General features: G+C 42.4%; 1 protein-coding gene across 5 annotated transcripts; it reads right to left on the bottom strand.

Moving 5' to 3' along the window:
• Window positions 1-807: 807 nt before the first annotated feature.
• Window positions 808-20,101, bottom strand: LOC135110427 (GTPase-activating protein and VPS9 domain-containing protein 1-like). 5 transcript variants are annotated; one of them, XR_010273260.1, is made up of 22 exons: window positions 20,030-20,101; window positions 18,534-18,650; window positions 18,221-18,394; window positions 17,906-18,090; window positions 17,558-17,675; window positions 17,180-17,391; window positions 16,647-16,881; window positions 16,430-16,519; window positions 14,434-14,589; window positions 14,094-14,257; window positions 13,483-13,720; window positions 12,965-13,168; window positions 10,980-12,649; window positions 10,586-10,762; window positions 10,140-10,269; window positions 9,632-9,747; window positions 8,971-9,182; window positions 8,573-8,711; window positions 8,374-8,446; window positions 8,053-8,250; window positions 7,707-7,899; window positions 808-3,051 (listed from the first exon to the last, which is right to left on the bottom strand). XR_010273260.1 is itself a non-coding variant. In XM_064022752.1 (21 exons), the coding sequence occupies exons 2-21, from the start codon at window positions 18,636-18,638 to the stop codon at window positions 7,759-7,761; spliced, it is 4,737 nt and encodes a 1,578-aa protein (XP_063878822.1). In that variant the 5' UTR covers window positions 18,639-18,650; window positions 20,030-20,101; the 3' UTR covers window positions 808-7,758. The 5 variants fall into 5 exon arrangements, 4 of the variants coding, with proteins under 4 accessions (XP_063878822.1, XP_063878825.1, XP_063878824.1 ...); XM_064022752.1 differs by having other exon boundaries at window positions 808-7,899; XM_064022755.1 differs by having other exon boundaries at window positions 808-7,899; window positions 8,573-8,687.
• Between the last annotated feature and the right edge of the window lie 56 nt (window positions 20,102-20,157).

Below are 20,157 nucleotides of genomic sequence, written 5' to 3'. Positions count from 1 at the left end.
AGATTATCAATAAAAACACACTTGAACTTCCATGGAAACTTAAACTAGAGACTAAGAAAAATTGTCAAGATAAGGTGTTGAGGCATTTAAGAAAACGAAACCAAGGATAGGAAGATATGGAACAGTGCTTTGGTGCGAGCAACTCCCAGGCTGCTCTCAGGAATAAAGAACCTAGCAGTGGCGAGCAGTAAGACGATAAAATACTAGAAGAGTTTAAGACGGGGTAAAAACTAGCCCTCTCTCTCTCTCTCTCTCTCTCTCTCTCTCTCTCTCGGAACATCAAAGTAATATAAAATGTGGGTCTATTCATATATGGATGCGAATCATTCTTGGGTAATGTCCTCAAGGTTAAACGCGCAAGTGTCAGAGTATATGATAAAAGACAGGGGAGAGAGAGAGAGAGAGAGAGAGAGAGAGAGAGAGAGAGAGAGAGAGAGAGAGAGAGAGGGTTTTTAGATCTGCCCATTTACAGTAATCCAGATTATTCTTTCACCCCTTGTATGACTCACTGCCATCAAGGTAAAGGCATAAGATGACAGGACAGGCGGAGGAGAGGATGATGGACAGAAACAGATAGGAGAGTTCAGTCAGAGCCAGCTTTTTCTCCTCTTTTTCTTCATTATCCAGTTTCTTTCATCCTTTGCAAGACTCATTCTGCACCAAAATATTTTAACTTGAAAAAAAAAAATTAAAAAGTGGCAATTCTTACTTAATGAACAGCTTAGAAGTTTAATAGTTTTCATTCACTATAATAGTGTCATGTTCAAATATCAAAATCGTGCAGGAAGAGGAGAAAGAAACACAAAACCGATTATTTTACTTTAATTATACTGTCAAATAAACTTTCCATGATCAAGTAACACATTTCAGGACTCCAATATACAATACCAAGCTCATGATACCGCATGTCACATTAGTTCTTTTTTTTTTTTTTTTAATATACAATACTTTATAATAGTGAGGCAAGTCAGGTGTGTGTTACCTGGCCCTTCCCTCTGAGACACCTGTGATGCCCCCTCCCAGCTGACCCCTCACACCCACCTGGGGAGCCCCACATGAATAACACAACAAGATTAGAGGTGGTAAGACGGCAACACACCGCGGGCCTTACACAGTATGAGAGACACCCATTTCTACCCTGTCAGATCTCTGTTATCTTAATCACCGGCCCAATTTGAAGCATATGAGAAGAGAAACCAAGATAATCAGCATGGAGACAGCATCACAGCATTGTATGTCTTGCACTATATACACTATCATTATTATTTTACTGTTATTATTATTATTATTATTATTATTATTATTATTATTATGATTAATATTATTACTATTATTACAGCTAGTATTCCACACACAAAAAAATTTTTTGAGGAACCACAATGGTAAATCACAGATTGTTGTGTATAGTTAATCAACCCTATACGTTCTATACACCGACACACACCCATCACACCACCACCAAGTAGCCACTCACTCAACACCATCAATATACAACTGCCAGGGGAATAGACGCATCATATCACTATTATGTGGCCTGTTTTGACGCTGCCATTTCCAGGGATGTACATTAGCATGCAATATTTGGCTTCTTTACTCAGGTCTGCTTACATTTGGCGGCCATATGGCAGGTGACGACTATTTGGTGTTGATGGAACTGGTGGATGACTGCATGTAGCTTACTGGGAGGTGACTGATAGCATGTCGTGGCCCCTTGGTGATCAAAGCTAAGACACAGAAGAATAATGCTCTGTGCTACGAGGTGCAGAGAAACACAAGGCAAAACTGTTGTATGTAGGATTAAGATTGTTTTCTTCCCTTACAAGTTTCGCTCGTTTTGTCCATGAGGGAATGAGGGGAGTCTTCACCTCGGCACAAACAGCAGCAGCATAGGGTCACTGCACGCCACTATGCACGTACAAGCTTCCTACAACTAAACAGTTAGTCAGGCCTCTTCGTTAGCTAATGTATATACGTATATGTGTACTATTGTTCATGGTGGCTTGTTGACCCAGAGAGACACAATACAGGCAACACCAGAGAAAACCTGGACATTCCTTCCAATTAAAATATACTTTCGGTGGTAAAAATGTACAAAATAAAAAATATATATATAGAAATAAATGGATTGTTTGTCTATAGTCTGACATATACTGTATATTATTCATCATGAGCATTTTTTTATTTTGTCCTCACTCCAATCAGCTTGACTGACTAGAGACCAATGGAAAAAGACAGGAAGAAGACTTCACTATGTACTATAACCTAAAACGAGTCAAGGAAGAAAGCTACATCTCATAGGGGAAGAACCAAACTGTGTGTGTGTGTCTGTGTGTGTGTGTGTGTGTGTGTGTGTGTGTGTGTGTGTGTGTGTGTGTGTGTGTGTGTGTGTGTGTGTGTGTGTGTGTGTGTGTGTGTGTGTGTGTGTGTGTGTGTGTGTGTGTGTGTGTGTGTGTGTGTGTGTGTGTGTGTGTGTGTGTGTGTGTGTGTGTGTGTGCGTGCAAGGATATGTAGTGTGTTTTATTGAGAGGCATATAAGAATGTGTGGGGATGGTCAAATAGAGATGGGAAGTGGAGGGGAGGATGAAGGAAGGAATGGAAAAGAAGCATCAGATAATAAGAAAACAACAAATACAAAAATATTTGCATAATCTTGATATAACTTGAAAGGGACAAGCTCTTAAGCTGGGAAAGAGATCCTTCAGTTTGTGTAAATATAAACATACTTATTAGTTACTAAAACTTGTTTAGCCTTTGGTTTCAACAATAAAGAAGAGCGATAAGAATACTAATTTATGGCATACAAAAAACTCCCTGTTCTGGCACAGCTAAATAAGCCACTTTAAATTTGTTACTGTGAAAAAGTCTGCTTCTAATACAAGAGAAAATGAAGATATGACAATGGATTACATTGAAAGAGAAATACTCTGCTATATACACATGAGGCATGTACTGGGATAACAGCATTGTTTAGTAAGTCCAGAAATCAATTTACTGTTCTTTATGAGCAACAGCTTGGCCTGCACAGCCTCTGTCTCCAGCTGCTGGCCTCACCTAGGAAGGTAAAAGCTGCTGTCATTATAACACCTCCCTCCTCAGGGCATCAGATCACTACCACACCCACTAACACTGAGGACACAGGAAACAGATTTTCTGTTGGAGGTACATGGTAATGAAATAAGAAAAGCTAATTCCAGCACGGGGAAAATATGATCAAAGAACTCTTTAGTATCTATTGAGAAGACGAGACAAAAGGTTCTAGTTTTAATGTCACAGTGAGTCTTTTTTTTATATTTTTTATTATTTTAAAGTATTATTATTATTATATTATTGTTTACAGGCTATAACTGACTGTATACTTTGCATGACAAGTGAGCTGCTGTATATATTAATGTAAGTCAAAATAAATGGTTGTAAAAATATGTACAAGTAGAATGCTAGAAGGGTTTTTGCACATTAAAGAAAGACATACAGGACAAGATCACGCCACTGAAAATGCAATGGACCATAACAAAAACAATTCAAGGAGAGACAGGTAACAAGGAGAGACATGGGAGCAAAAATCACAACAAAATCAAGACTAGGGTGCAGGACACTACAAAGATCAATGGACAAGATTCTTGCATCACGGTGAAGTTTCCTGAAGTAAGAGCTACAACTATGTAAGTCATAGGACAGACCTTGAATACCAAACACTGTACGTACAGAAGGTCTAGTCAAGACAGATCACTGAGGTAGTCTGGGGATGGGTGGGTAGGGAGGTGCTGAACACTCAAATTGGGGGAGTCTTAACTTGTATACATATGTACTGCCTAACAAGTCTGCATCAGAAGAATTAAGAAGTACTACAGTTACCTGGAAGTGTGTGTGTGTGTGTGTGTGTGTGTGTGTGTGTGTGTGTGTGTGTGTGTGTGTGTGTGTGTGTGTGTGTGTGTGTGTGTGTGTGTGTGTGTGTGTGTGTGTGTGTAATTCACTGTGTTCTTGAGAATCACGTTTTGGACTCATGACTGACAGCTCTGCCCTCTCAGTGAGGGTGTGGAGCTTAAGGGCCAAAGCCTTTAATACACCACACATTCTGTCCCCTTGCTCAAAGAGGACTGCTCACTAACCTCCGTCTGCAGAGTGACAGCCAGGGAAAATATCACTGGGCTAGCAAGCAGCATGTGTGTGTGTGTGTGTGTGTGTGTGTGTGTGTGTGTGTGTGTGTGTGTGTGTGTGTGTGTGTGTGTGTGTGTGTGTGTGTGTGTGTGTGTGTGTGTGTGTGTGTGTGTGTGTGTGTGTGTGTGGTCAAAGCTGACCGCACACACTCATTCACTTCCAGAAACTACAAAGCCCTGTGTTTTCACAACATACTAGTCACTAAGCAGACTGCAATGTTTGCAATAATTCTCAAAAGGCATCATATCTGGCAAATTTTGATATAGAATTCATGTGCAAGAAAATTTCAAGGCAAGCAAATAAAAAAAATGCATGATAACATCACTGTAACTTCCTCTAGAAAAACACAAAACAAAAATCTAATATCAGAATACAGGACATAAAGGCAGGATATTTATCTACACAAACATGCAATTCATATGGTCCTTGTATCTATAACACCTTTTCTTATCACCTGTAGCAAAGCATAAAATAAAGTTAAATAGGCACCACAAAATACAATGCATATGTATACACACACCCAGAAAGTGCTGGAGTCTAGAATAAAAGGCAGTGTAAGCGAGTGAATCTCTAAGTGCTTTGGACACAAACGGGAAAAGCACAAACAGAAATACAAACGTGTCTGGCAAGTATGAGAACAGAAAGCAAGTGTGCACCACTGCATGACATCATCGCTAAGGGGTTCTGGGATAGCACCTCCTGTGTAATACTAGTGGCACAGGAAGCAGAAAACTCTATGTATTTGCAAGTAAATCTTTTTTTTCTTTTCTTTTTTTCAGTTATGCTCAAAATGCACACATTTCTCAAGGCAGGTGCAACCACCACGAGTGACACTGTTCTCACTGCTTTCAGGTACAATCTAATTCCTATGGAAATCACTGCAGTGCCTTAGCTGCTCAATAGTTATCATGGGGATTTCAACTCGGAAGACCACAAGATCTGTATTCTTTCATTAACTTCTGGTTCCACCATACAACCTAACATGCTATGTCCTTACACTTTAATATATGCTCATGTCACTGACATTGATGTGCTTACAATATACCACACAAAAATTGCTTTGGAGTGTGGCTATACACCAGGCTGATGACACTAGCCACTGTCAATACAGCTGCAAACTCTTTCCTCCATCAAGTATTTTGATACAGCTGAAACACGTCAGGACTTCTATTCATACTTGTTGCCCTTTGCATATCTAGCCCTAATGACAGTTTGTTCAATCAACAGATGACAAAAAATATATTTATATATTAAACTCAATCCACAAATCAAATAAATTCTTCACTATCACTGAAAATACTGAAAGGTACAGCATTGTGTTTTCCTTCATCAAGTGGCACTGCAGGTATACACATTTCTCCTTTGAGGAATTAACTGGCTGCAGCATCCAGTCTCCAATTACACATAAGACAAAAAAATACCCTTGCATATTGAAACCCTCAAGCTCCAAACTGTCCTAATAAACTGTCCGTAATGTAAAGCTACAGCGGCAACCTTTCATCAGTAGTGTTAGTTTCCCAAGTGCCTTGGACAGTAGGGCTGCTATCACAATACACTGGCCATCACCTGTGCTAGGGTGGGTGTAGGCTTACATAATGAAGCTCCTAAGATAAAGCATGACATATCTAAATGAAGCAGATCACATCCAGGTGATAATGTATGTCTAACATGCATACGAAATACATGCACTACAACCTACAGATTTTTGCACATTAAGTGACCAATGAAAACAACACTACATTATAAATAAGAAATAAATATATAAATGCAGTGATATGATAGATAACTATTCAAATACATTTTCATCAATCATACAAGACCTCTGAGGCACTTCCAAATTAGGACAGACTTCCTTACACCTAGCAAGTTCTCAGAGCCTGCCACATGTAAGCAATTCACACAGCCACGTTCCGGGACAGTGTCATGAAATAAAAGCATAGGTGTAGGCAGCGGACCAGCAAGCCACCAATCAATACCAATGGAAGCACTACTGCAGGAGGGGTCAAGGGCAGTCCTCTCACCCTCCTTGCTCTATGTTGCCAGCCACACTAACACACACAAACCCAATGATATGCTTTTTTGTTTCTTGCAATATGTAATTATTCTATCACTTGTTATTTATTGCACCTTGGCTATCAGAACATCTCAATAAGCACCTGGAATTCTATCTGTGCTTACACACTTAATTAAATGCTTAAATACTGAACTGAATTTAACACTTAATGACATATTTGGTTAGAGATGGCATATTTACTAAGGGAAATTTTTTATACTGTTGTTTGTGTGGTGACAAACCCAACTGTTTTCAGTAAGTGTGAGAAGAGAAAAGAGATCACACTGGAAGTTCATCAGCCTGATTTTAAATTATACTTAAACAGTAAACTTCAGCAAGATAGTGACATTTAAAAATGACAGACATTCTCACCAGCTCAGAGAGAGAGTGATAGTGCACAGATGGCAAGCTATGCATACTTCAACAAAGTGAATGAACTCAACATCTTGCAAGCCACAAGCACACAAGGTCTTTCATTTTTTTATTCTCTTTGAAATGCCCTGAACAGGAAACTTTTGAGGGTGTTCACAGTTCTCTTTGGTGATGCGCACTACAAAAATATAAGGTATGAGTATCACATCAAGCAAGTAGCCACACAAGAGTTGTTTGGTCCTCCAAGATAGGCTTTGTATCTTCCACAAAATCAAAATCAATAAATAGATACATAAATAATAAATAAATAAATACTGTCATTAGTCAAATTGAAGAAATCACAAATCAGATAAAGAGAATTTTGAGGCCAAATTAGTTATAGAATTGTCAAGCAAGGCATGACCTTTGCATGTTTTAAATAGTAGCCATTAAAATATACTTTAGACAGTTGAATCATATCACTCATTACAATCAGAAATCTATGCACAACAGACTGAAAGGGCCGAATACTTCACCTGTGAGTCTGTTCCACACCAGCCAAGCTATTTCAATAGAAAATGTCTTAAAAATTTACTGTACTATCTAGATTCTAGAAGTACCAAAAAATAACAGACATTGTGGAATGTAAAATTTTCAGGTTTGGCTTTGGTGGGAGAGGTGCTCAAGGACAGACCTAATACTAGGGGAGAGCTGTACTTTAAAATACCATGTTCACCTGAAGCATACATTATTATGCTTAGAAAATCAAATACAAGACTATTTATATTTTGCATATGTTTTAAATATGAAAATCATACAACATCTAACCTAACCAGTTTCCCATTCATGAAGATTCCTGCTGTGAATCAATTTGAGAGTTTTCCAGCTTACGTCAAAAGAGACTTGAGCATTTCTTGCTGTCTGGCATCACAGTTACTGCACAAAAATAAACCTGAATCCTAAAAACAATATCAGACTCACCTCTCCTAGAATAAGAGACCAGTCATTATTTACCAAATTCCCTTTAGTCCTTCACCACTACATGATTTTTTGTGCTGTCTTCCATATCACCCAGTTTTGGAAAAATAACTTGTACATCCAAGAGAAAGATCACATTTTTAACAATGGTTACAGCCATGGTTCTCACCTTGCTAGTAATGGCACAAACAATGTCCAGCTTGAGACACCTGCTCACCATGTCAGAGGTGATAGTCCATTGTCTTGATGAACTCAATTGCAGCACAGAACTGCGTCCACCAATACTGGTCCTCCCCCTTGAGCCGCTTCTCATAAAACAAGTTGACATACTGCATTGTGGATAGCAGCGCTGGAGGGTTAGCCTGGGGAAGCATGCACACTATTAGGCCTTGCATGATCAACTAAAAACAGAGTAATAAATACTGGCCCAATGAGCTCACCCTGTCAGATGCATACAATGGAAACACAAACACTAAATTCACCTAGCAATGAGAAAAGTCCTGAGGGAATCTTACCTTGATAAGGACGTAGACAAGCACCGGCATGAAGTCGTCAGCAGCAGGCACTGACTGCTCGTGGGCAAGAGACAGCAGGTTCATGATGGTCTGTGAGGCTCTCACCACACACTGCAGCTTGTCCCCGGGAGTCTTGTATGCACTGATGCTCACAATCTCTGCCTGTGCACTGGGCCATGGACACTCATACTGGTACAGCTGGCAGGGGCAAAGGGAGAACAATGTATTTTGATGCTGGTAATATCACTCAGTAGTGAAACATGAGCAGTGAATCTGGGATGCCAATGGCTGCCAGGGAACACCATGCATGTCTTGGCTCACCTTGGGTATCCTCAGGTCCTTGTGAGTTGGGGTGATAACAGCTGCCAGTTTCTTCATGTGTTCATGCAATACTCTGTGGAAAATTTATGACATTTAATTTCTCTAATGAAAGTGCATATAAAATAACAATGCAATAACTGTAGTGAAAACTATTCATATGGCAATGGAAGCACTGCATCAAGGAAAGGAAATGACTCACTGATCTCTGGACACATCCCCATCACCGTTGGGATAGAGAGCATGAATGTAGATGTGGGACATGACAACGCGTTCCAACACTAACTGGGCGGCATCTAGCTGCTCCCTGGTACTGCCTGAAATGTGGGCGGGGGAAAGACCTGTGATGAAATTTTGCAGTATGTGCTTCAATCTTGTGAAAAGGAAGGAAATTATCTCATTTGATGTTTTGTAATAAATGTGACAAGACAAAGGAAGCCTCAACTTAAAAACCTTATACAGAGGAGAACAGATAATAGGATATTTGGAAAAAAAATCATAACTTTGAATTATCAACATGAAATGTGAGCAAGAGCTACAGGATCAATACTTCCAATACAAATAACTGCAAACCATAGAATTCCAGGCAGAGACACTTACTGATCCACATGGGGTCACGCTCCAGCTCTGAGTACAGCTGAGTGAGGAAGTTCTCCACCAGTTGTACCTTCTCGTCAGGCACAGTAAGGAGAGTGAAATCATGGGTGAAGCGGCCGAGGCACTGATCCCGCCGTTCCAGGAACATCCGCACACACACGCCCACAATGGAGGACATCACCACCACGGAATCAGCCTTGATCCTTGACAGCAGCCTGGCAAGTGTTAAAGCTGGTTATTGACAACAAAGATCTTCACTCCTGATTAACACTGGTTGATTTTTCATGGAAAAGAAGAAGCAATGCAAACAAACAAGGGAAAGGAGTGAACATCGAATTAAAGGGTATTCTTTCCCCATTTAAATTTTGTACGACAATAGATAGCACTACAATGACTGTGTTATGTGGAGAGAAATAACAAGAATGACTGAATTAAATGTGTTAAATGTTTTAAGTAGACAATGGAATGCTTATAGATGAAACTAGGGCATTCTGAAAATTTAACCTTTTCTCCCTGGCTCAACACACATACACACACACACACACACACACATTGAAAAAAAAAATAAATAAAATAAAATAAAAAATAAAGATAAAGAAGAAAAAAAAAATACTGAAAGTGCATTCCAACAACTGCCCTGCAAGGCTTCTCACAAGGCACTCACTTCTCCAGGTGTGCTATGGTGGTGAGAAGACCCTGTCGGCTGCGCACCAGGTAGGCCACATAGGGTGATCGGGTGCGGTAGTCATCTATCAGGCTCCTCACCAGCTGTTCTCTGCCCTGGGTTGCCACAATGGGAATAAAGAGTTAGCCTTAGCACCAAAGCTGTTCTTCAAGTGGGGATATTTTTAGCAAAGCACAAAGTAATCATGGGGTAATATGAGAGAGAGAGAGAGAGAGAGAGAGAGAGAGAGAGAGAGAGAGAGAGAGAGAGAGAGAGAGAGAGAGAGAGAGAGAGAGAGAGAGAGAGAGAGAGAGAGAGAGAGAGAGAGAGAGAGAGAGAGAGAGACACACACACACACACACACACACACACACACACACACACACACACACACACACACACACACACACACACACACACACACACACACACACACACACACACACACACACACACACACACACACACACACACACACACACACACACACACACACACACACACACACCTTTGCATCAAACAGCTGGACGCAGCGGAGAGTTTCATGTAGTTGGGCCACCAGGGAGCGGTCATGAAGATTGGTTGCCTCAGCCAGCTGACACCGCAGCCAGGTGAGTACATCACTGTCAATGCTGTTGCTGGTGAGAGGACATAAAAAGGTTAATAAAGGGGACAAAGGAGATAACAGCCACAGTACATGAGGAACCTTGTCATCATCAACTAACTCACAAATGATTGCATTCATTTCTTTGAAGCAAGGAGAAGCTCCAATTTACTCTCTTAAATAAACAAATAATCATATACTAATAAATAACATCTACTTATTTCATCCAGGTCCACAGACCACCACCCATCATCTTCCCCACACTCATGCTATGCTAGTAATGTAAATAACAGCAGAAGTCTGAAAATAGAAATCAAGTATTAACAACAAAAAGAAGCACTGGAACTTACTCTGCACTACCCGGCATCCCAAACTCAGGCACATGGGGAGAAATAGAGAAATCCGCAATGCTCAGCACAAGCCGCAGCTTTCTCTTGGCATCCATGAAGGCATAACTTGCTTCTATGTTTGCTGGATCAATGTACAGCCTCTCATCTTCCTCTGTCTTAGGGATCTCACCTGCTGGACTGTGGATGACCAGGACAAGATAATGAGCAACAAGTCACAGTGAACACTCTAACTGAGTATAATGTTGAGTTAGGCCTTTTATGTAATTTTCAGAATTTCACAATATTTTTGTCATGAAATAATTTGTACTGAAAAATTAGCTAAAAATACACACAAACACACATAAAACCATGCTTTTGAATGCAAATGACAGTGACAAAGGACCAAACCACTAACAGGTTATGCTGGTTAGCCATCATGTTGCCATCTGTCTCTGAGACGTCCACACTGGGCTTCTTGTTCCGGTACTTGGCCAGGATGTCATCACTGGTCTCCTCAATGATGGGAGGACGATTCTCTTCTGACATTGTACGGCGGATGTTGGCATCTGGTCCAGTAAGGCCAGCCCGGATGTAGCTGGATTCATCACCAGACCGGGTGCCTGGCTTGCGGCGTGTCTTGAATCCAGGAAGCTTGAAGTTCTTGAAAAATCCACGCTTGTGTTTAGCATCTGCATCAAGCAGATCACGGTCGCCCCGCTCAGCAGTCTTGTCAAAGCTGATGCTCTTTGGAATGGCTCCCGTGGATGCCATACTGCCTCCTGGGGCATTAGGCTCAGGCACCTCCCCAGACTCAGGGGCAGGACTGGCATTAACACCTGGTGTAGACCTTAGCTTTCCTGAGCCTCCAACCACATCTGAGCCAGAGCTGCTGGAGGATGCCAGGCTGGTAGTGCTAAGGTGCAGGCTGCTGTCCTCACCAGAGCCACGGTCACTGGAGGCAGCCAGCTTGTGGTGCACTGCCATGTGGCTACCCTCAGCAGATCCACTGCTGCCTCCCAGATCCATTAAAGGAGCACAGGGTCCTGCTCTCCCTCCCTCCCCAATGAAGCTGTTCAACAGTAAATGCTGATCACCAGACACAATGCCATTGTTGGGCAATGTGGACAAGTTGAGACTTAGGCGTCCCAAGGACTGTGTGGCAGAAGCGACCTCCTGGTCAGCCTGAGATGTACTCTCCCCTTCCCTGCTGTCCATAAGATTTCTCTCCCCCTCCCCTGCAGGGTGGATGGGCTGGAACTCCACTCTTGGAGGTGTGGCTGGGCGGCCAGCTCTGTTTAGCATTGGGATGGGTTTCAGGATACCACTGGGCATAACACCACTTGTTTCAGCAAGCTGGGATGGTGGCAGGACAGGTACAGGCTTGAGTATTCCTCCACTGCCACTGCCACTGCTACCCCCAACAGCTCCATCCACAGGAGAGCGGGAGCCCTGAGCACGGGGAGTAATGTTGTCCTCCTGAGGAAGAGGCTCTGGTCGCAGGAGATCTCCTCCCCCAAGCTCCACCTCCATTTCAGACCGTCCCGTGTCATCTGAGCGTGCCACACTCTGAGCATCATCAGTGTCAAACTCAGTCATCCTTTCTGAGTCTGAGGCAAGGACATCAGTACTCCAGGCCTCAGAGGCAGTTTCAAAGGTCTCGCCTGTGGCATCACCACTGAGGTACTCTCCCTGCATCTGATCCAGCTCTGCCAGGTGCCGATTCAGGAGCTGCTCATGGAACTGGTCTCCACGATCAGCCCGGTCAGCTGCCTCGATGGTCTCTGAGTCACTGGCCAGCACATCAGTGCTCCAGGTGTCTGACACAAGGGAGATTGTCTCATCTCCACCAATCATGGGTTTGATCTCAAATCGACCAAATTTTTCTTCAATATCAGCCCCAGCTGACTTTGGGACAGTGACAGGAACATTGGGTGGGGGAGGCTGGTTCTCCTCCCCACCCCTGAGTCCAGCCTCCTCCCCCTCTGTCACCTGGGAGGAAGGTGTGTCCCGCCCAGACACATTGGGAGTGCCACGGCCGGAGACATTGGCTGACACCATGTCTGAGAGGTTGTCTGGCTGGTCCTCCTGAGGATCAGCAATTACGGACATAATGAGATGGAGAGGACGAGAGAAAGAAATTAATTCACAAGAATGAGGAAAAATCTTCAACATTTACAGACCAAGGAATTTGTTGGGCAGTAATGTATGCAAAGTACGACAGAGCCATCATACATAGGCTATTAAATTGAATGCACTAATGGCTGAAGAAAATACTGAATCTAGAATCCCACCCTTATGAAATTTTGTTTGCATGCTTAAGTTCCACATACCAAAAATTCACCATAACTATATGCTACTGTTGAACTGTTGTATGTGAAGAATAATAAAAGCACCACCCACCTGCTCAACATCATCCAAGCTAGAGGCAACACTATGGTTGCTGGCTGCCTCACTGATTGCCTCTAGGTTGTCTGAGGTATTACCAATGGATCCCTCATCATGGGAGAGAGAAAACCTTGTCCTCTTCTCAATGGTGGCCTCTCCCCCTCCTCCGTCCCCCTCATCCTCCACATTCATTCTCACACGGGAGGTTGTCTTGGATGCCTGAGGAGTAAGAGTAACCTTGAGCACAGAACATTACAATGGAGAAGCTAAAGAAACACAGATTCCATACAACTCCATAAATAAATAATGTAAACACAATATCATCTACTGAATATCAAATGTGTATTGATCAATACAAGATACAATTAGTGCTTTAAGTGATTAAATTTCTTCAATAGGAAGGAAGGTTAGGAAGAACACTACCAACCTTTAATTTTTAACTAGCCAAATGACAAAGACATCAACACATCTCCTGTACCCATAACATACTACTCAGATTTTAACACAACACAACAACAAAGAACTAAAATCACCTGGACTGTGGACAGGACTTTTTCCTCTGCCATTAATCCGGGGCACTCTGGTGGACTGAAGGTGTTCAAGGAGATGACCAGCACTGTGTCATAGTCCAGGGCTGGCTGTACTGGCTCTGCCTCCTCCAGACTCCCCTGAGCAGGTAGCTGGGTGGAGCTTCCCCCAGTGGAATCCTGCAGTGATCCTAGGGAGTCTGAGTCTCCACTCCCCTCACTGTGACTCTTGTTGGCCTTGATCCTGCATGGGAAGGAGCATCTCATAAAATATGTCCTACTAATTTTCTAACTATACAGGTAACAATATTGACTGCATTGCCAACAATGTATTGCAATACTTTCCAACATACAATATCAGGTAAGAAAATCCTCACTAATTAGATCATAAGCAGCAAATTTCTAATCATAAGTGCATTACATTCATTAAAACCACAAAGATGTAAAAGATTTGTGTAATCAGATTCCACACTAAATTTTCAATGTTCCTCATTTAATTAATTATCCTTTTTTTCTTTAAGCTTTGACTGCATATAATATTTATGCAATTATATAAATCTGGGCAAATGAAAATATTGCTTTAACTGAGACTATGTACACTATGGAACACGGCACACCTGTTGTTCTTGACTCGTCCAAGCAGATTCTTCTTGGTTGTGTTTGGGGTGGAGATGGCCGAGCTGGTGGAAGGGACTGGAGACAAGTGGGAGGACTTGAGGCGACCAATAACTGACTCCAGGTCCTTACGCATCATGTCATCATCAAGCAATTCAGTCAGTACCTGATATTCAGAAATAAAAGTGTAAGTCTAACAGGAACTCAGTCACAGGTGTGAGGTCCAGTCTCCCTTGCCAGAAGCACGCAGCCACTTTCTAGATGCACACACTCCAATTTCAATCAACAATGTCAACATATGCAGCACAGATGAGGGCCATCCAGCACCACACATCTACTTACAGTGTTCAGGAAGGCGACGAAGGAGTGCAGCCGAGGCTCGGGAATGAGGCAAGAGGAGCGAATGAGTGTGCTGAGAGGACTGTTGAGGCATGAGGCTGGTGGTGGCATTTCTGTACCTCCACCCTCCAGGATGCCATCCACCACACTGGACATTACCTGCAGAAAAAGCCAATTCATGTGAAGCCAGAAATGTAACAACACTTACAGAAAATAAAAAGCAATACCAATTTATTTTTTTTTTTATGTAGGAAGGACACTGGCCAAGGGCAACAAAAATCCAATAAAAAAAAATGCCCACTGAAATGCCAGTCCCATAAAAGGGTCAAAGCATTAGTCAAAAATTGATGAATAAGTATCTTGAAACCTTCCTCTTGAAGGAATTCAAGTCATAGGAAGGTGGAAATACAGAAGCAGGCAGGGAGTCCCAGAGTTTACCAGAGAAAGGGATGAATGATTGAGAATACTGGTTAACTCTCGCGTTAGAGAGGTGGGCAGAACAGGGGTGACAGAAAGAAGAAAGTCTTGTGCAGCGAGGCCACGGGAGGAGGGGAGGCATGCAGTTAGCAAGATTAGAAGAGCAGTTAGCATGAAAATAGCAGTAGAAGACAGCTAGAGATGCAACATTGCGGTGGTGAGAGAAAGGCTGAAGACAGTCATTTAGAGGAGAGGAGTTGATGAGACGAAAAGCTTTTGATTCCACCCTGTCTAGAAGAGCAGTGTGAGTGGAACCCCCTCAGACATGTGAAGCATACTCCATACATGGATGGATAAGGCCCTTGTACTGAGTTAGCAGCTGGGGGGATGAGAAAAACTGGCAGAGACGTCTCAGAATGCCTAACTTCATAGAAGCTGTTTTAGCTAGAGATGAGATGTGAGTTTCAGTTCAGATTATAAGTAAAGGACAGACCGAGGATGTTCAGTGTAGAAGAGGGGGACAGTTGAGTGTCACTGAAGAAGAGGGGATAGTTGTCTGGAATGTTGTGTTGAACTGACAGATGGAGGAATTGAGTTTTTGAGGCATTGAACAATACCAAGTTTGCTCTGCCCCAATCAGAAATTTTAGAAAAATCAGAAGTCAAGCATTCTGTGGCTTCCCTGTGTGAAATGTTCACCTCCTGAAGGGTTGGACATCTATGAAAAGACGTGGAAAAATGAAGGGTGGTATCATCAGCATAGGAGTGGATAGGACAAGAAGTTTGGTTTAGATCATTAATGAATAATAAGAAGAGAGTGGGTGACAGGACAGAACCCTGAGGAACATCACTGTTAATAGATTTAGGAGAACAGTGACTGTCTACCACAGCAGCAATAGAACGGTCAGAAGGGAAACTTGAGATGAAGTTACAAAGAGAAGGATAGAAGCTGTAGGAGGGTAGTTTAGAAATCAAAGCTTTGTGCCAGACTCTATCAAAAGCTTTTGATATGTCTAAGGCAACAGCAAAAGTTTCACCAAAATCTCTAAAAGAGGATGACCAAGACTCAGTAAGGAAAGCCAGATCACCAGTAGAGCGACCTTGATGGAACCCATACTGGCGATCAGATAGAAAGTTGTCAAGTGATAGATGTTTAAGAATCTTCCTGTTGAGGATAGATTCAAAAACTTTAGATAGGCAGGAAATTAAAGCAATAGAACGGTAGTTTGAGGGATTAGAACAGTCACCCTTTTTAGGAACAGGCTGAATGTAGGCAAACTTCCAGCAAGAAGGAGAGGTAGATGTTGACAGACAGAGCTGAAAGAGTTTGACTAGGCTAGGTGCAAGCACGGAGGCACAGTTTTGGAGAACAATAGGAGGGACCCCATCAGGTCCATAAGCCTTCCAAGGGTTTAGGCCAGCGAGGGCATGGAAAAATTAACTATTACTACACTTAATATATGAATGAATTATCAGATAGTTAAATCCAGTCACAACAGACAACTTTGTTACAGATATGCAAAATAGATAAATACCATGAGCAAACAGATTCTCACAGGTACACACATCTGGACTTGCCTCACCTCCTTGTCAAAGTGGGAGTAAAGATCAGACAGCCTTGGATCATGAGTCTCCCATCGGCTCATTGCCAGGACTTGCAAAATTTGAGCAATCTAGAAACAAAAATTAAATTAATGAAGAATTCATTTACATCCTTTAGCAGTCTACAAACATTTCCAAAACATACACGGATTTGACCTTTCTTAGATATCCTGATAAAGCAATTATAGCAAGTCTTACCTGCATCAGATTGAAACTGGAAATGTGTGATATGGGAGCATCACATATCCCATAAGGCTCTGGGGTGACCAGCGCTGGGCAGAGAAAGAAGGCAAACACCAAGTCAACACAGATAGCATTGACCTCCCTGGTATCTGTTCTCTTGGCTGTGAGGAGGACGTCGTACAGGATCCGGACCAGCCAGGACAGCTGAGGTGGGAAGCAGTTCATTGCCTCTTTGATGCTTTCTATGAACCTGCCGGGAAACCACCATTACTTGAATGTGACAAATTCCCAAATCAGCAATCATTTACCTATCCATCTAAATCTGAAACATTCCTAGGAACTCTCTAAGAGAGAAAGCAGCAGCAGAGGAGTTTCTGTTTATTCCTGTCCTTGCATGCTCTAATCCTCTCACCTATCTTTCTCACATATCCTTACACTCTTTCTGCCATGAAATTATATAAAATACATTCAAACTCAAATGTTCCACTATAATCCTACAAACACAGCTTCCCTCTCTGCATTCACATGTGTGCTCAGGCTTTGATTACCTCTCAGTGATTTTGACAAGCTTGGTAATGGTCCATGTTCGGTACTTGGCCAAGGCAGCGTTGTACTCCGGAGTGCCCTCCTTCCCAAACCTGCGGGTGCGTTCCTCTGGCAGGAAGCGAACAGCAGCTTTGGAGGGGTCTATGTCAAGGAAGAGTTCATCCTCCATCAGGAGTTGCATGATGGGTTGATGGAGGGCGGCTGTCAGGAAAACCTGTAACAAAAGCATAAATGTAACAAAAAAAAAGCAACTAAGTATTCTAAGAATACTGTGTTAAACCTTAAGGCATGATAAATAAATGAGAACAGAATCAAATTAATAGCTTTGAAAACTGTATAGTGGTGTGTAAGGTTCTCCCTTTTGCACCACAGTACAGCACCTTGGCCTGAGGCAGAGAGTCTACATAGGCCCGGTAGATCTGACTGAAGGCACAGGAGCCGTGACGCAGGAGGCGCCGCGGGGTCTCTGAGGTGGCCAGCTGCAGCTCCATTAGGTGCCTGCCAAACCAAACAAAAGAGCACACTTAAATTCAATTAAATAAAAATATCTGAAAAGAATAACATTCAGTCTCTCTGGTAGCTACTGAAATAAAATCTAAAATATTTAAAACATTATACTGGATCACTGCATATTTCTCCTAGATCTAAGGAACCATGTCAAACACTTATCATGAGAAACTACTCTTAGCAGAGCATCACAGCCCAGCACATGACAAGCAACCACTCACTTCAGCAGGTTGAGAGTATATGTCTCATCATCAGGCAAGAGACAGTTGGCATAGATGGAGGCAAACACTGTCCTCGCTGCCATCTGCATTGCTTCCTGACTCTGTTTCTCCCCGAGCACCAAGCATCGCGCCAGGAGTCGAGGGTTTTCACGGAGACCTGACAGCAGGTCCCCATAAAGGGCCTCCTAGAAAAGTAATGAACACAATGTCGTGTATTAGCAAAAAAAGTTATAAAGAATGTTTTAATGACCATAACTTAAGACTCTAACACATGCATGTCAGTGAATATAAGTACTACCTAAAATTGTTACTCACATTGAATCCCAGAACTTTGTATCCATCAACAAACTTGAGTTGGTTGAGCAAGTTTGCTCGCTGACAGCAAGTGGGTGGGGAGGAGTGTGGCTGCAGCACCAAGTCATGGTAGTTTCTCTGTTGCTCCCCACGCACCCAAGATGCATGGTAGGCTCGCTCAATGGTCTTTCTCACCTATTGGAAAGTAAGACGATAGGGGAATAACTATTTATGTCCTACTCAGTGACATAAATAGGTAAATATCTTTTCTCAATATGCAGCATCACACTCTCTGATACCTTAAGAGAAGAGTAGTGGGTGGACCAGCACTTACTTTTTCATTGAGCAGCTGTATCTGATGCTTTTCTGCCTCTAAGAAGAGTTTCTCCTGCTTCAAGTGGTGAGCCAACTCCCCAATGTCAGACTGAAGACTTCCCATGCTGCTACACCTCTGAGAGGGACAAGTAAAACATGTCCTTCTGGTACAAATCTAAACTACTTTGAGAGATGGAAGTAAGATTGACCAAAATTATCACCTTCCTAATCTTTCAACTTTTCCATTGTTATTATCATCACCTCAAAGAGGGAAAAGAAATACATGTTCTTCTCATGCAAATTTTAACTTTGAGACTCTTCCATACTAGTTCTTAACCATAGGTATATATGTAAACTTCATCCTTCTTATGACAAGGAAAGTAACCATGATCATTCTTAATTTTGGGTCATTAATAATGTATATAATAGGACAATGTGTGTGTTGTGCTCATATCCCATGAGAGGGTTTGATCTTATGAATGACAAACCCATAGATCAACTCAAGTGCAATAAACAGCTAATTTAACTGATAGCATCTTCTAACAAAGCAGCAAAATATTCACATATAGTGATCAGGCACTTGATGTACATGTTTGTGGTGGTTTTATTTGGGGATCAGCTTTAGTGTGTCCACTGTGGCTCTTTAAAAAATCTGGTAGGTTAAGTTGTTAGGTTAGGGGGGTACAAGGATGGTGTAGCTCCTGTTAGGTTAGGTTTGGGAAGGTCAAAGAGGAGCACAGCCCCTCCATTAGGTTAGCTTAGATTTGGGAGCCCATATTTTAATAATATTTGCTCCCCCACCCCAAAAATTTCAAAAGAATTAATTTTCCCATAGACTTTTAAAAGACTAAATTTCACTAAATTTTGCATTCCCCACCTGGAAACCCCACTTTCCTACTAGGTCTCCAAGTTTATTGGAGCTGGAAAGGGACGACAAAAGAATATACGAAATGATATTCGTAAGATTTACCCAGTAATAAACTATCCAAGTCGACCTCACATTACCTGCATGACAGTCACTCACCAACACTCTAAGTAACACATAATCGCCTCTAACTTTCCACCCACAAAACAGGTAAAGATGTTGAGCTTGAGGCCACAAACTAACACACCAGTAATGCAGCCTCCCTGACCCCGCCCCCTTGAAGTTACGCCAAGCTAATCCTACACCAAGCATTGACCAGTTTCTATTCCCCAAACTCACTACTGACGCGCTCACTTTAGCCCAACATATCAAATAAACAAGGGCATCTAACACACCGGGAGTACACTGTACCTTCTAACCATTACCTCGTTAATTACAGAACCTCAAGACTGCAACTCGATCTCTCAGAACACCCAGACACACTCCCCAGCACCCAAGGGCAACACACAAGCACTCTCTCCACCACAACGCCGCAGAAACACTCGCCACTCACCTCCCACCCGTGTCACTTGCTTCTTTGACCCCACACCTCCACGCAGACCAATTAACACACTCAGACACCCCCTTCAGCACACGGGCAGCACACTCACCACCACAACGCCACAGCAACTCTCGCCCCTCACCTCCCACCTCCGTCACCAGATTTGTTTACCTCCACGAACCTCCGTCACTTCAAAATTTCACCTGACTTTTCAGAATCACCTCTTAGGGTTCGATA

Source organism: Scylla paramamosain, chromosome 20 (genome assembly GCF_035594125.1).
Source record: "Scylla paramamosain isolate STU-SP2022 chromosome 20, ASM3559412v1, whole genome shotgun sequence".
NCBI lineage: Eukaryota > Metazoa > Arthropoda > Malacostraca > Decapoda > Portunidae > Scylla > Scylla paramamosain.
This window is presented reverse-complemented; position numbering and strand designations above follow the sequence as displayed.

Excerpts from the sequence above, each read along its gene's own strand:
- LOC135110427 (XM_064022752.1), bottom strand. The coding sequence starts at position 18,638 with ATGGGAAGTCTTCAGTCTGACATTGGGGAGTTGGCTCACCACTTGAAG. Across the intron at positions 17,392-17,557 it reads ACTCTCTGCCTCAGGCCAAG|GTTTTCCTGACAGCCGCCCT; the intron begins GTGCTGTACTGT and ends CTTTTGTTACAG. Across the intron at positions 8,447-8,572 it reads GGGGATGTGTCCAGAGATCA|AGTATTGCATGAACACATGA; the intron begins GTGAGTCATTTC and ends AATTTTCCACAG.